Below are 13,191 nucleotides of genomic sequence, written 5' to 3'. Positions count from 1 at the left end.
AGTTGAATGAATGATTTTGAATATTTGAATGAAGTGAAGAAATAATTTTGCCGCCATTTCCTGTATAGACGTAGCGTTCAAAAACATAATTATATTTTGATAATTTCAAAGATGGGATAAAGACTCTTTCTTGAGTGAAGAGGTTAAGAGTATAGCTTTCTTATTAATGTTACAGCTAACGCACCCGAAATGCAAATCACAAACTCACAAGATGCCTTCTTGCAGTTTTCGAACGGTGACTAGTTGTCAACTGTCAATCGTGACTAATCGATAAAAAAACGTGAAGAGGTTATAAAAATGTGAGAATGTCTATAATCTAAATATTTTCTAGTGAAGTGAATAAAATAATCCGTTAAAATGTTGTACGACGAATTTAAACCGATTGTTGATCTGGTATTGAACAACTGGACAGCGTTGCAGCTTGCTGTCGAACATGGAATGGGAGCTCCCGGAGGCGAAAAGGTAAAACTATTAAACGAAGTTATTATATTTATAATTAACAGTAATACACGTTATAAATAACAGAATGTCCTCTTAATTAATTACTGCTAAAACTGCTGTGAAAACGCCTGCGTAATGCTATGGTAATTATACATACGCACATACTATACTTAGTGAAAAATAGGACTACATTATTGTTTCTCTAGCCCTCATGAATTAAATAACATACGCATCCCTGTTGGGTTCAGTTGACCAGTAACATGGCTAACACGAGAGTTATAGTTTATATTACTAGAAAGTTTTGTTTTATAAACATGTACCTATCTGAGACAATATTATGCCATATTGTCAACTTGAAACAAGATCTGTGTGCCCTAGATGATTTCTACTTAAGTTACTTGTACTTAGGGTCATACTTGGGTCTGCTAAGATTATATTACTGTGTGTGAAGGTTAAGAAACTTTGATTCCAGCTACAAGTCTTTATATATTTTGTTACAACCCTTTCCATTCCATACAAAATCAGATGTATGACAGGCAGCAGGCAGGACAGCTATAAAAAAATAAATTTGAATTAAATCACAAAAAATATAAACATGCAAATTGATAACCTGCTTTTTACGGCATGATGACCAGCATATTTTATTGAAACCAAATGTACCACCTTTAATTTTTTATTTTTTTTACAGACTGCACAGTTAATGTCAGTGTACATAGCAAGATACTGTGTTGAGAATGTGGTGGACAGGGATGAGTTAACTGAAGTTATAGAAGATCTCATGGATGAGGAGTTTGAAACTGTCTGTCATGATGACTCGCCTAAAGGTATGTGTTTGATGAAGAGGTCACTACTGTGATATTAACACTGCTGAACCTCAGATGTTATGATGAATGTAACACTCATCAAAGATGAAGAGTCAGTTATTCAAAGTGGGCTACAAATCAACACTATTTAAAGGTCAAGTTCACAAAGGGTAGCCCCCCAAAAGCCCTTCTTCACCCTTTCCCTTTTTTGAGTTGAAAATTTTAATTTTTTGGGAAGACACTGTGACTGAAAAATACAGTAAGATAGTTTTTTTTTTTTAAATTCAATGTTGTTGTGTATCAATCTCTATTGTAGCTTGTTAGAACAAGTACATGCATTGGCTGTTACACCTCACGCACATCTGCCACCAGCCATAGACCCCACCTGAAAACTGATATCATAACCAAAATTTATTGAAAGATAATTATAATCAAACATTTAATATAACTTTCAGAAATAGCAGTACTACTCCTCCAGTTTTTAAATCTACTGCGGGAAGGGCGACATGACGAGTGCCGAGCTAGACTTGATGCCATGCCTAAATGTCAGATATGGCTGAGCCAGCCTATACACGAATCTGTTCCCCCACAAGTAAGTATAATCACTTGTAGTTTTTATTTTATTTATACCTTTATATCAGATTAACTAACTAGGCTGGGCCCTAGTTAGTTAATCTGATATATAGTCCATAGAAAATAAAAATTAACATATTATCGTAAATAACAATATTTATAAACTAATACGTAAAATTATGTAAACTACTCATAGTCTAGTTTACTTTTTTTTCAAGTTTTTGTAGAAGTCACAGAGTATGAAGTAAATGGAGTACTCAAAAAAGCAATCAACTAATGATTAGATGTGTAAGCTCTACAATACATAGTGACACCTGCCCTTCATAGATAAATAAAATGTTGTGTGCAGTATTCTTTATAACATTTCTTTTTAATTACCACATGCTTAATTTTTTCACAAATCTTTGCTCAATTCCAGTGCCACGGTAATCCGGATGACGACTCAACATCCAGTAGTGGGGAAGAAGAAAGAGATGACGCTCCCTACGTCAACGGTACTTCTAATCCCCCAGCCACATCATCAAATACTTCAAACGCAGCACCAGAACCTATGGACGAAGATGTTGACCCTGGCTGGACAGTGGTGCGTTCAAGAAGAAAGCATTGAAACAATATGTGCCTGGTTTCTATAAACGAGAAATGATTTGTTCTGCTTTTGGATGGTGGTTTCTGGAAATAAAATCATACAATAAAGGTCAAAAAGCTGCCATCTGTAAGCAATTTCAGTATTTCTTGTTTAAAGGGACTGTCATTAGTTGATAGTAAAATTTGTTTGGTTTGAGCTGCTCGGTTTCTGAAAAAACATATCTAATAGTTGGTCGGTGATTTTACTGTATAAAAATGTATACTATAGAATTTCTACCATTGTGTATTTGAATGTTTCTTGTTGATCTATACTGAATTATAGACTCTAAAATAGTGTACCTATTTCTATAATTATTCTCACTTGTCAAATTTAGATGACAATACTATAGAATAGGTTTAGGGAGTCACTATAAACAAAGTCTTTGTTAAAATTAACTACTCTATACTAATTAACTTCAATGGTTCATGAGCAGCTCAAATAAGAAAATTTAGTGTGAGATATGATTATAATGTTTTAAGGGTTGATTCGATACAAAGGATGCAAGTTATTTACTGAAATAATTGTTACATTACAGCAAACGTGTTAACGGTAGCAAATGTAGTATTATAATGAAGAATATTAGGACTGTCACTTGCTTACAATGTTTCGTGAATATCAATACCTTGATTTGAGTACTGTTATAAGTACTAATATCGATATTTTTTATTAGTATCGTCCCAACCTAATGCTACGGTCACACGCGCGCCGTGCAGCCCGGCGGGCCGCCTGGCGGGCTGCGCGGCATGCAGCCCGTCCCGGGCCGGCGGACATTCAAACAGTTCGCACGCACGGCGACGTGTCAGTCAGTGCAAGAATGGCGAGCAGCGAGGATCTCGGTATTGTAGCTGCCATATCCTTTGCCTTAACTTATTTTTATTGGAAAAAGAAACAAAATGATGAACGACGTTGACCATTCCGCCATGTTGTAATCTCCGATCGTAGCGACTTTCTTAGCAACGTTGAATGAAGATCCATTCAACGCGAAAGTGCAGGAGAGACTGACTGCCCGCGCGCGTGTAAACAGCCGCCGGGCGCTCATTCATCCTTTGAACTTTGCCAAAAAACCGACACTTGCCCGATTCGCGGCATTCACGTTCACAGGCGCGCTCACGGGCTCGGGCGTACCGTTTACATGCTCGTGAACGTGAATGTGCTCGTTGAATGTAGAGTTGAACGCGCGCGTGTGAACGTAGCACTAAATGTAGGGCCCTGATATTTGAATGTATCATAAATCTTGTATCTATGCTAGTTACAAAAATCCCATTCCCCATATACTGTTTCCCTGAACTTTTCCACAATCTTAGGTACCTACTAAATTATGGTGTAAGTTTTTCTTGCAATATTTTAGTGGCAATTAGCTGGCCTAATTATGTACTTCCTTCGTTTATAATGTTACTATCGTAATAAAATAGTTGAATATTTACATCAATTTATAAATAAAATTGTGTAGTTCTCCGGCACAAAATAGGCGGTATAGTGTAGGAATCTATGCATGGATGTGATATACGATATTTATCAAATACATTACGGTGTATCACGTTACTTCCATCTGTGAGAAAGACTCCTTATAATAGCCCCTATTCCGACGAGTTAGTACTCCATTTACTGTGTACTCTGTGACATTTACTGTAAAGTAGAAATTAATAATTCTACACCATATACATAGTGAGAATTTTAGAATGTATGTACGAATGTACGTTGTAACGACACTGTATTTATATTTTTGTCTAATAAATATGTATATAAATGTTGAATTGCTTGTTTTATTGAAACCAACTTTTGCAACTGTCGAACAGAATACCAGCAGAACACGTCTAGCCAGTAGTTACTGCGATTTTAAATTAACTACACGGTTGCTGTGATCAATTTGGGCCGCACACCCGTTTGATCGATCACATTACATTACTCGAGAACACGATTGACAGTGCAGTCTTAATGGTTTTGTAGTCGCTGATATTCCGAAATGAAGTATGAGCTTCATCTATGTCTTTTACCATCATCATCATGCTAGCAAACTGAAGTCCGTTTCATAGGCAGGAAATACCTTCCATGAATAAAATACTGCTTTCACAGTTATTCTATGACTATCCAAAACCACTACAGCACATTTTGTAATAACATCACAAAAAAGGATCGAAGCAGTTCTTTTTCAAAGCTAGCTTCACAAATGTTAAATAGGCGATGGATGACGGTATGTGTCACTTATCTGTCAGTGTCATTTTTCTTACGCAGATATTGCACGTAAACCAAACTATTTCTGAAAATAAATCTGATTTACGTTAATTTTATACGCCTAATATTGTGAATTAAATGAATTAGACGAGTTAATTAATACCACAATGCCACTTACGGCAAGACAACGAAGTATACACAATAAAAATGGAGCCAAAAGGGCGACCAGCTTTAGCAAAGGGAAGCGAAAAGCTACCGAAGGGTATGTAGTAAGCCGGTTTACTATAAATAAACACGCTTATATTAATTTCTATTATTAAAATCTAAACTTGCTTCAATGTTTTGCGGTATTAAACCACTTGGCATCATTTATAGGTTATTATAATTTTTATTTTGGCTCTTCAATGCTCTAATTTGTTGGTGGTACTACAGTTTGGCGCTTATCCAGACGTTTCCGTACTCAAACAAAGGTAAAAACCGTCTGCTGACGTTAATTAAGCATGATGCTATACTAACAACAAACTATTTTAGTTCCAAGTGTTTTTTTTAGTAAATGGTACATTAGTCACTGTCAAATGTAATATTATGTCATTGTTTTTGTTTACGGTGTATTTGCAATAATAAATACTAACTTTTCATTAAAATCCAGTCCTATTTGGAATCTAACTAGATTAACAAGTAGTTTGAAATGAAACTATTTATCTTGTGAGAATGATCCAATATTTATTTTATTTTTATAAATCAAAGATTGATTCATATGTTATGCCACCATAATATTTTGTTTCTATGACAGCAAACAATATAAATCTGAAATTATTCTCTTTTTTGAGTCAGAGAGTAACTTTGAATGATGATCATAAATATTTTAAGTTACTTGTGTTCTAACATATATTCTTTCACAATTTACCATTCATAACTCACTATTTCCAGTACGGTGGTGTAAAATAATTAAAATGGGTAGCATTATAGTTCGGCCATTCAGAGAATGCGTTCCTGACACGTCGCGATTGAACTGACGACGTAACTTTGCAATGGCGTTGCAGTTACGATAAAAATATTTTTGCTGGTTGTTTACCGTTTTAACAATTGAGGAGCATTAAAACAACATTATTATATCAATAATCAATGAATGTAGTTACGTCGTCAGTTCAATCGCGACGTGTCAGGAACGCATTCTCTGAATGGCCGAACTATAATGTTGTGTACCAAGGAAACTAAAAATCCACTACATATCTTTCCAGCCACAATTAATATTTGCCACATTCAAACCACACTAAAACAACTAGTTTTCCAAATAAATTCTTTGGAACACACAGTCTAGAGCCTGAGTATCGGCAACTTTTTGTCTGGGTGCCGGTAGTAACTCCCTCCAGACACCAATGGAACCTCAAAAAACATCAACTCTTACAATAAAGACAGTGAATTAAATCATGTTCATATATCTCATGTATGCTTCCAGGGAGTTCCTCGTAACCAATGCACCATCAGACCTCCGGAGCATAGCGTATCCTGGTGGGGCAGTAGCCCTAGGTCTGCTTCTGACTGCCCGTATTGTTTCCGCATACTGGGGTCATATAGCTGACTGTGATGAAACTTATAACTATTGGGAGCCATTGCATTATTTAGGTAAGTAAGCAATTTGCAATATAATAAGTATATAATGTATTCTGTCTGGCTGTGCTGTTGGCACATGTGTATACTAGTGATACTCCATTAAATTTCATACTTTTTGCATAAAATTAAGATAAAACACTTTTGTAAGCAATTAAAAAAAAAAATATGTACTGTATATTTTACAAATGTTGCAATTTTATTGCCAACTGTGTCCTTGTAAACATTATAAAAAAACAAATTTGAAATAAAAACAAAAAATTTCTTTTAAATTTTTGCTGAAAATTTGTAATTTAAAAATTTATATTACTTCCAGTATATGGCAGTGGTCTCCAAACATGGGAGTACAGCCCAGTGTACGCAATCCGCTCATACATGCCACTCTGGTTGTTTGCTGTGCCTGCCAAGATACTGGCCTGGTTCATGACTCCTGTCTCAGTGTTCTACTCCCTACGAGTGCTACTAGCGGTCCTTTCGGCTTGTGCTGAGCTTATGTTTTATAAGTAAGTTATATTGGAAAATAATATAATGGTAAACGAGTGATTACTTTCCTTTAAAAAAATACTCCTGGTGTTCTCTGTCTATCAGATATCTGGAATCGAAATTGGTGACTAAAATAACTCATAATGAACAATCGCAGAAAGAAATATGTTTGTAACATCATGTCAACTAAAATCAGAAGATAGGGAACAAATACAAAAAAGGGAAATATTGTAGCTTTCATTATGACCTGGTGTCTAAAGTTTTTTTTCTTTCCCAGAGCCATATGCCACGAATTCGGCGTTCACGTAGGCCGTGTCTGGCTAGCCATGACCCTCCCCGCCGCGGGTATGTTCGCGAGCAGTTCTGCGATGCTTCCATCTGCGTGGAGCAGCGCGTTGTGCAGCGCTGCGCTCGCGTGCTGGTGGCGCAGACGTTACCCGACCGCTATATTCTTGACTGCCGCCTCTACACTGCTTAGTAAGTTATTTTGTATTATCATCTGCCTTGCTGACCCCAATCTATTTTACGGTCCGCTTCCGGTCCTAACTGTATCCAGCTGAGTACCAGTGTTTTACATGGAAAGGCTGCCTATCTGAACTTCTCAACCCTGTTCTAGATCACCTATAACTTTTTTTCGTCATGGATGATTGCGTTTATTGTTCACTAATGTTCAGAATTTAGTATTGAAAAGACATCGAGTTTTACAAGAACTGTACTAGTTGTCAGACTTTCTGTCTTTCGAATACCAGTAACAACTCTCTATTATATCTCTTTTATAATAATGGATAATTTTGTATAATTCTAACACAATATTTCTCTTCCCCAGGCTGGCCATTCACAGCACTCCTAGGCGTCCCCATAGCAATCGACATGGTTTTAATGAAGGGACAAATTGTCGACTTTCTCAAATGGTCTATCATTTCCCTTATCGTAATCCTGGTGCCAACAGTACTAGTGGATTCATGGCATTACGGTAGACTAGTAGTGGCCCCATGGAATATTGTCGCCTATAATATATTTACCGAACATGGACCCGATTTGTATGGAGTGGAACCATGGACTTATTACTTTGTGAATGGATTCTTGAACTTTAATATTGTTTGGGTGAGTTACTTTACTATTAATCTCTAGGCTCAATTATAATAAGTAGGTTTGAATAGTAAAGGTTGTTTATAATAATTTTGATTGGGTTTTGTCATATCTATTTTTTCTACCCTACACTACAGTAAATAAGACTAAAGCTACCTTTCCGAACCACAAACATATCGTGCGCATGTAGCCAACACTTCCCGATTTTGTTCACTTTTACTCACAATACGATACCGTCTATCGACGCATTGACCCCAGCTTTCGAGACCCTTGACCGCCTGACTTGCGAGTGACTTAACAACCTTCAAGTATCCCATTCCACTTGCAGGTCCTAGCCCTATCATCCCCAGTATACCTGGTAGCATGCACAGCGATGACGTCCCGGTCGACAGCGCGGGCGATGTTCTGTGCTCCCTACTGGTTGGACCTGCTGCCGCTCGTACTGTGGCTCGCTGTCTTCATGCTGCAGCCGCATAAGGAGGAGAGGTGATTAACGGAATATAGTTTGAAATCATCACCATGTCAACTTTAGGTGCTCCAAGGTCCATGGCTCAGTTGGAAGCAGTCAATATCAAGAATCTGTGTCTGATCTCACAAATGCAGACGAATAGTTATCGGCACGAATCTTGAGCGTTGACCTTCATCTGCGCAGAAGTGATTAGCAAAGAACCAATCCCGAGTGACGGCTATGACGCGATGCACTGCGGGCCAATCACCGCTGTAGCCCGCCCCCGCGCCTCACTTCATACCACAAAAGGGACCCAATAAATTACTTCTGCGCAGGTGAAGGTCAGCGCTCAAGATTCGTGCCGATGATTATACCGTGCCATATCGTGAAAATATTGCTTACTAGCTGACCCGGCGAACTTCGTACCGCCTAATTATTGGAGGCATATTTTACACAATACTTTTTTTATTTTCGTTTTTTTTTCTTATTTGCTCACCGTTTAGACCTACCCTGGACTACGACAAACATTTTAAAACCAAAATCAGCTCAATCGGCCCAGCCGTTCTCGAGTTTTAATCAGACTAACGAACAACAATTCATTTTTATTTATATAGATGTGATTCGGGGATAGTGTAGCCTCCCAACAATGAAAGGACTTTTCAAATCTGTGCTTCAGCAGTTTCGGAGCATTTTGGGCCTAAAAAGATCTGTTTGTAACCTAAAATTCAAGGTAAAAAGAACGAAAAGAAATCTTTACAACAGTAGTAAGATTGTTTTAAATATATTTGCTCTTTAAATTGTGTGACTTTATCACAAAAAAAATTCAACATTAACATCTTTTTCCACAGATTCCTGTACCCAGCATACAGTATGATCATCCTCTCCGGCGCCATAGCTCTGGACTGCTTACAAAAGATGACGTTCGCTGTCGGTACGGAACTGTTTCGCTGGCGAAGGGAGCGAGAGAGGCGACACTATCTAGCTTATACGGGCCCTCTGATGGTCATGTGTGTGCTTATAGCGGGCGTTGCTGGTAAGGAGAATTTGTTTATTAAATGGTTTTATTTAGCTCACCCCGTTTGTTTTATTAATTATGTTTTTTATTTTGTAAAAAATCAAGAAAATGATATTTTTTTGTATTCAAGGATTGAATGTTGTTGATGGTTAAGTAGCAGCCGAGCGCGCCTCGATCGATTTTCAGATTAAGCACAGATTGGTGCGGTCGTTCTGTGGATGGGTGACCATTTTGTCATGATGATTTGTCTGTGTTTTGGAAGGCACGTCAAATTGGTGGGCCCCGGTTGTCTTTTGAATATCTTTGGCAGTTGTTACGAGTAATCAGAAGCCATTAACTTTGATCGCAAATGATACCAAGTGGTATGGTCCTGGTACCTGGAAACAGTTGGTCAGACAGACAGTCACTCCATATAAACACTGGTACTCACCTGATAAGCCTGGAAGCCGATTCTGAACAGTTTCACATTCCAACCTCTACATTGCAGGTCTATCCCGCATCGCCGCCCTCTATACGAACTACAACGCCCCCATGCGGATACTCCGTGACTTACCCCCAGCTCCTGAAGAAGTGGAGCTGCGGCTGTGCTTCGGCAAGGAGTGGCACCGCTCGCCCTCCAGCTTCCACCTGCCGCCCGCCTACAGCGTCAGGCTCATACCCAGCGAGTTTACTGGGCAGCTGCCGGCGCCTTACAGCAACACACACAATGGTATGTACACTACATGCTCCATGACCTGCCTCCAGCTTCCACCTGCCGCCCGCCTACAGCGTCAGGCTCATACCCAGCGAGTTTACTGGGCAGCTGCCGGCGCCTTACAGCAACACACACAATGGTATGTACACTACATGCTCCATGACCTGCCTCCAGCTTCCACCTGCCGCCCGCCTACAGCGTCAGGCTCATACCCAGCGAGTTTACTGGGCAGCTGCCGGCGCCTTACAGCAACACACACAATGGTATGTACACTACATGCTCCATGACCTGCCTCCAGCTTCCACCTGCCGCCCGCCTACAGCGTCAGGCTCATACCCAGCGAGTTTACTGGGCAGCTGCCGGCGCCTTACAGCAACACACACAATGGTATGTACACTACATGCTCCATGACCTGCCTCCAGCTTCCACCTGCCGCCCGCCTACAGCGTCAGGCTCATACCCAGCGAGTTTACTGGGCAGCTGCCGGCGCCTTACAGCAACACACACAATGGTATGTACACTACATGCTCCATGACCTGCCTCCAGCTTCCACCTGCCGCCCGCCTACAGCGTCAGGCTCATACCCAGCGAGTTTACTGGGCAGCTGCCGGCGCCTTACAGCAACACACACAATGGTATGTACACTACATGCTCCATGACCTGCCTCCAGCTTCCACCTGCCGCCCGCCTACAGCGTCAGGCTCATACCCAGCGAGTTTACTGGGCAGCTGCCGGCGCCTTACAGCAACACACACAATGGTATGTACACTACATGCTCCATGACCTGCCTCCAGCTTCCACCTGCCGCCCGCCTACAGCGTCAGGCTCATACCCAGCGAGTTTACTGGGCAGCTGCCGGCGCCTTACAGCAACACACACAATGGTATGTACACTACATGCTCCATGACCTGCCTCCAGCTTCCACCTGCCGCCCGCCTACAGCGTCAGGCTCATACCCAGCGAGTTTACTGGGCAGCTGCCGGCGCCTTACAGCAACACACACAATGGTATATTATCCTACTAAATTCTGACACCGGTTTCACTCACTCTCTGAGGCTTCCCACATCTAAATAAAAACTATCCTATAACAATTTTCTTAAGAATCAATATATCCAAACATGCTAAACATTGGTAGACGGTAGTTTCAAAATAACGGGTATTGTCATGAAAAAAACAAATAATTAAATAGTTACTGCTGACGTTTTCCACTATCATGAAAGTCTCCATATTTACTCAAAAAAAAAACTTTCAATTCCAGCAACTCGTCTCATTCATCCTCACTTCAACGACATGAACAAAGGTGACAATAGAACGTACATCAAACCGAGTGAATGCCACTACTTAGTAGACTCTTCCATCGGAAAACCTTCAACCCTCGAACCAGCATACCACAAAGATCCATCATGGGAAATTATATCCAGTGTTGCCATACTCGACGCTCAAAAGTCCCATCAAGTGTTCAGAGCGTTCTATGTGCCAGTGTTGTCAAGTAAAAAAAATGTTTACGCTAACCTGTATTTGTTGAAGAATAAGGTGCTGGTTTAAATTAAGGATGTTTTTGTAAGTATTTATACATTTTTAATAAATATTTTAATGGTTGTAATGCTGTGACATTGATATTTCAAAGTTTTTCACATGATATTGATTGATTTTTATAAACTCTATGTCGTAAACATACTACGCACTCCTTCTATTTAAGTGACAGGTACTAAAAATGTTTAAATACCTACAATTCAAATAATGTTACCATAAACACTGAGGTTGGTCTTGATACTGTAGACTGTTGCCAGTTCGAAACATCTTCTAAATAGCAAGTAAGATATTATTGCAATGCGTTTATTTACATTTATTACCCTTTACTGGTGATACAAGGCGCCAAGTTTAGTCGGGCGCAATATTTGAAGATTTCTTTTCGGCAACATGGACGCCAGAATAATTTAAATCGGGATGAATCTTACTTGATCAAATCTCAGTGTAAAATCCTACAATAAATAAAACATATCAACGTAATATGTTTGACTCACAGCACTGAATAGCTATAGTACCATCCTAAATACGGAGCTAGTCATAATTTAACAAATATTATGCTTGAATTATGTCATTAAAATAATTAGTTGTAAGTACCTATTTAGTGCAATAATAATTTTATGTCAATTTTATAAACGATGCAAAAGTCTGGACAAAATTGCATCGGCAGCTTACATGATATTGATACCTACAAAGTAAATTCATAATGGTATAGTTCTCGTTAAAGTCAATGGCGGTCCGTAGCTAAATTCCGAGCAGAAGAAATTTAAGCATTGAAGAATTTTCATGGTCGAGTACTTAATATTACAATAATAAATCTCGAAGACGTATTTCCATGATTTTAATCCAAAGAACAGGTTAAAATTTTGCCTGGTTTATCCTAAGCAATTTAAATGCATTGATAAGCGCCTAAAAGAATTAAAATATAAATGAAAGTCGACAAGTACGATATCCATACAAAATTAGAAGTCTTATAACGTCATTTAAGTCACTAAATACAATACTGAGGTTGTGTAACTAATTTGAATATTGGAGCTATAAAATACTTTTTATCAAGTTAGGTAGGCCAGGAAGAGGCATTTTATCTTAGCTATACAAAGACCATAGAAATATCTGTCAGGAATAGGAGGGATCCAATCAAAAAAAGAATCCAGGGATGAATTGTTTACGGAATCTTTGATTACCTTCTTGACTGTACAGTTGTAACACTGACAAATTAACACGTAAGATCGACTTACATCGCAACGTGTTTATTCAAACATGGCTCTTACTGCGATACAATAAGGGTCATTTTTCAATGTAACAGCAATTTGTCAGCAGCTAAGTAAAATAATTGCATGCACGGTTTCTGTACTGCTGGTGAAATATAAGTGTGCTTAAGGTGCACCTCTGCTTATCTATTCGAGAGAGAAAGCCACAATGATATGACTTAAGAAAATAATGGTTTGCCACACAGGTTGTACTTTGCAAGAGAAGTTTTAGCACGAAGGAGTCCTTACTTATAGTAAATTAATGTAATATAATTAATAATATTCAGCTAGAATATTAATTTGTATTTTGCATTTTTATAAGCACGACGCAATTATGATGTAACTGTTGTTTTGTGATTTTATCTATATTTTTTTATTATTAAAGTTATTTCTGAATTTGTTGTTTTTAAATTCCACCCTTTTATGCAAAACTTTGTAACTTTCTAGTTTTATATAGGAC

The 13,191-nt window shown here is 38.7% G+C and overlaps 2 protein-coding genes across 3 annotated transcripts; both read left to right on the top strand.

Annotated features, from left to right (window-relative positions):
• The first annotated feature begins 242 nt into the window (after window positions 1-242).
• Window positions 243-4,196, top strand: LOC124641898. The gene is made up of 4 exons (XM_047180158.1): window positions 243-462; window positions 1,130-1,265; window positions 1,700-1,836; window positions 2,236-4,196. The coding sequence occupies exons 1-4, from the start codon at window positions 358-360 to the stop codon at window positions 2,422-2,424; spliced, it is 567 nt and encodes a 188-aa protein (XP_047036114.1). The 5' UTR covers window positions 243-357; the 3' UTR covers window positions 2,425-4,196.
• A 460-nt stretch (window positions 4,197-4,656) lies between these two features.
• LOC124640724 (alpha-1,2-mannosyltransferase ALG9) lies at window positions 4,657-13,127 on the top strand. Of its 2 annotated transcripts, none has more exons than XM_047178628.1 (9): window positions 4,657-4,876; window positions 6,074-6,240; window positions 6,542-6,728; window positions 6,986-7,185; window positions 7,535-7,812; window positions 8,126-8,283; window positions 9,094-9,278; window positions 9,748-9,969; window positions 11,213-13,127. In XM_047178628.1, exons 1-9 carry the CDS (start codon window positions 4,782-4,784, stop codon window positions 11,497-11,499), a joined length of 1,779 nt encoding a protein of 592 aa, XP_047034584.1. In that variant the 5' UTR covers window positions 4,657-4,781; the 3' UTR covers window positions 11,500-13,127. The 2 variants fall into 2 exon arrangements, with proteins under 2 accessions (XP_047034584.1, XP_047034592.1); XM_047178636.1 differs by lacking the exon at window positions 11,213-13,127 and adding an exon at window positions 10,051-10,835 and having other exon boundaries at window positions 9,748-9,926.
• Window positions 13,128-13,191: the final 64 nt, after the last annotated feature.

The sequence above is a fragment of the Helicoverpa zea genome, chromosome 2 (genome assembly GCF_022581195.2).
Source record: "Helicoverpa zea isolate HzStark_Cry1AcR chromosome 2, ilHelZeax1.1, whole genome shotgun sequence".
Taxonomy (NCBI): domain Eukaryota; kingdom Metazoa; phylum Arthropoda; class Insecta; order Lepidoptera; family Noctuidae; genus Helicoverpa; species Helicoverpa zea.
The sequence above is the reverse complement of the archived record's forward strand: the minus strand, read 5'-3'. Positions and strand labels throughout refer to the sequence as shown.

What these genes read in the sequence shown, in the direction of transcription:
- LOC124641898 (XM_047180158.1), top strand. Translation starts at nt 358, where the DNA reads ATGTTGTACGACGAATTTAAACCGATTGTTGATCTGGTATTGAACAAC. An exon ending in GAGCTCCCGGAGGCGAAAAG is followed by an intron (nt 463 to 1,129) that starts GTAAAACTATTA and finishes TTTTTTTTACAG; the next exon opens with ACTGCACAGTTAATGTCAGT. An exon ending in ACGAATCTGTTCCCCCACAA is followed by an intron (nt 1,837 to 2,235) that starts GTAAGTATAATC and finishes GCTCAATTCCAG; the next exon opens with TGCCACGGTAATCCGGATGA.
- LOC124640724 (XM_047178628.1), top strand. Translation starts at nt 4,782, where the DNA reads ATGCCACTTACGGCAAGACAACGAAGTATACACAATAAAAATGGAGCC. An exon ending in GCTGAGCTTATGTTTTATAA is followed by an intron (nt 6,729 to 6,985) that starts GTAAGTTATATT and finishes TTTCTTTCCCAG; the next exon opens with AGCCATATGCCACGAATTCG. An exon ending in TTACAGCAACACACACAATG is followed by an intron (nt 9,970 to 11,212) that starts GTATGTACACTA and finishes TTTCAATTCCAG; the next exon opens with CAACTCGTCTCATTCATCCT.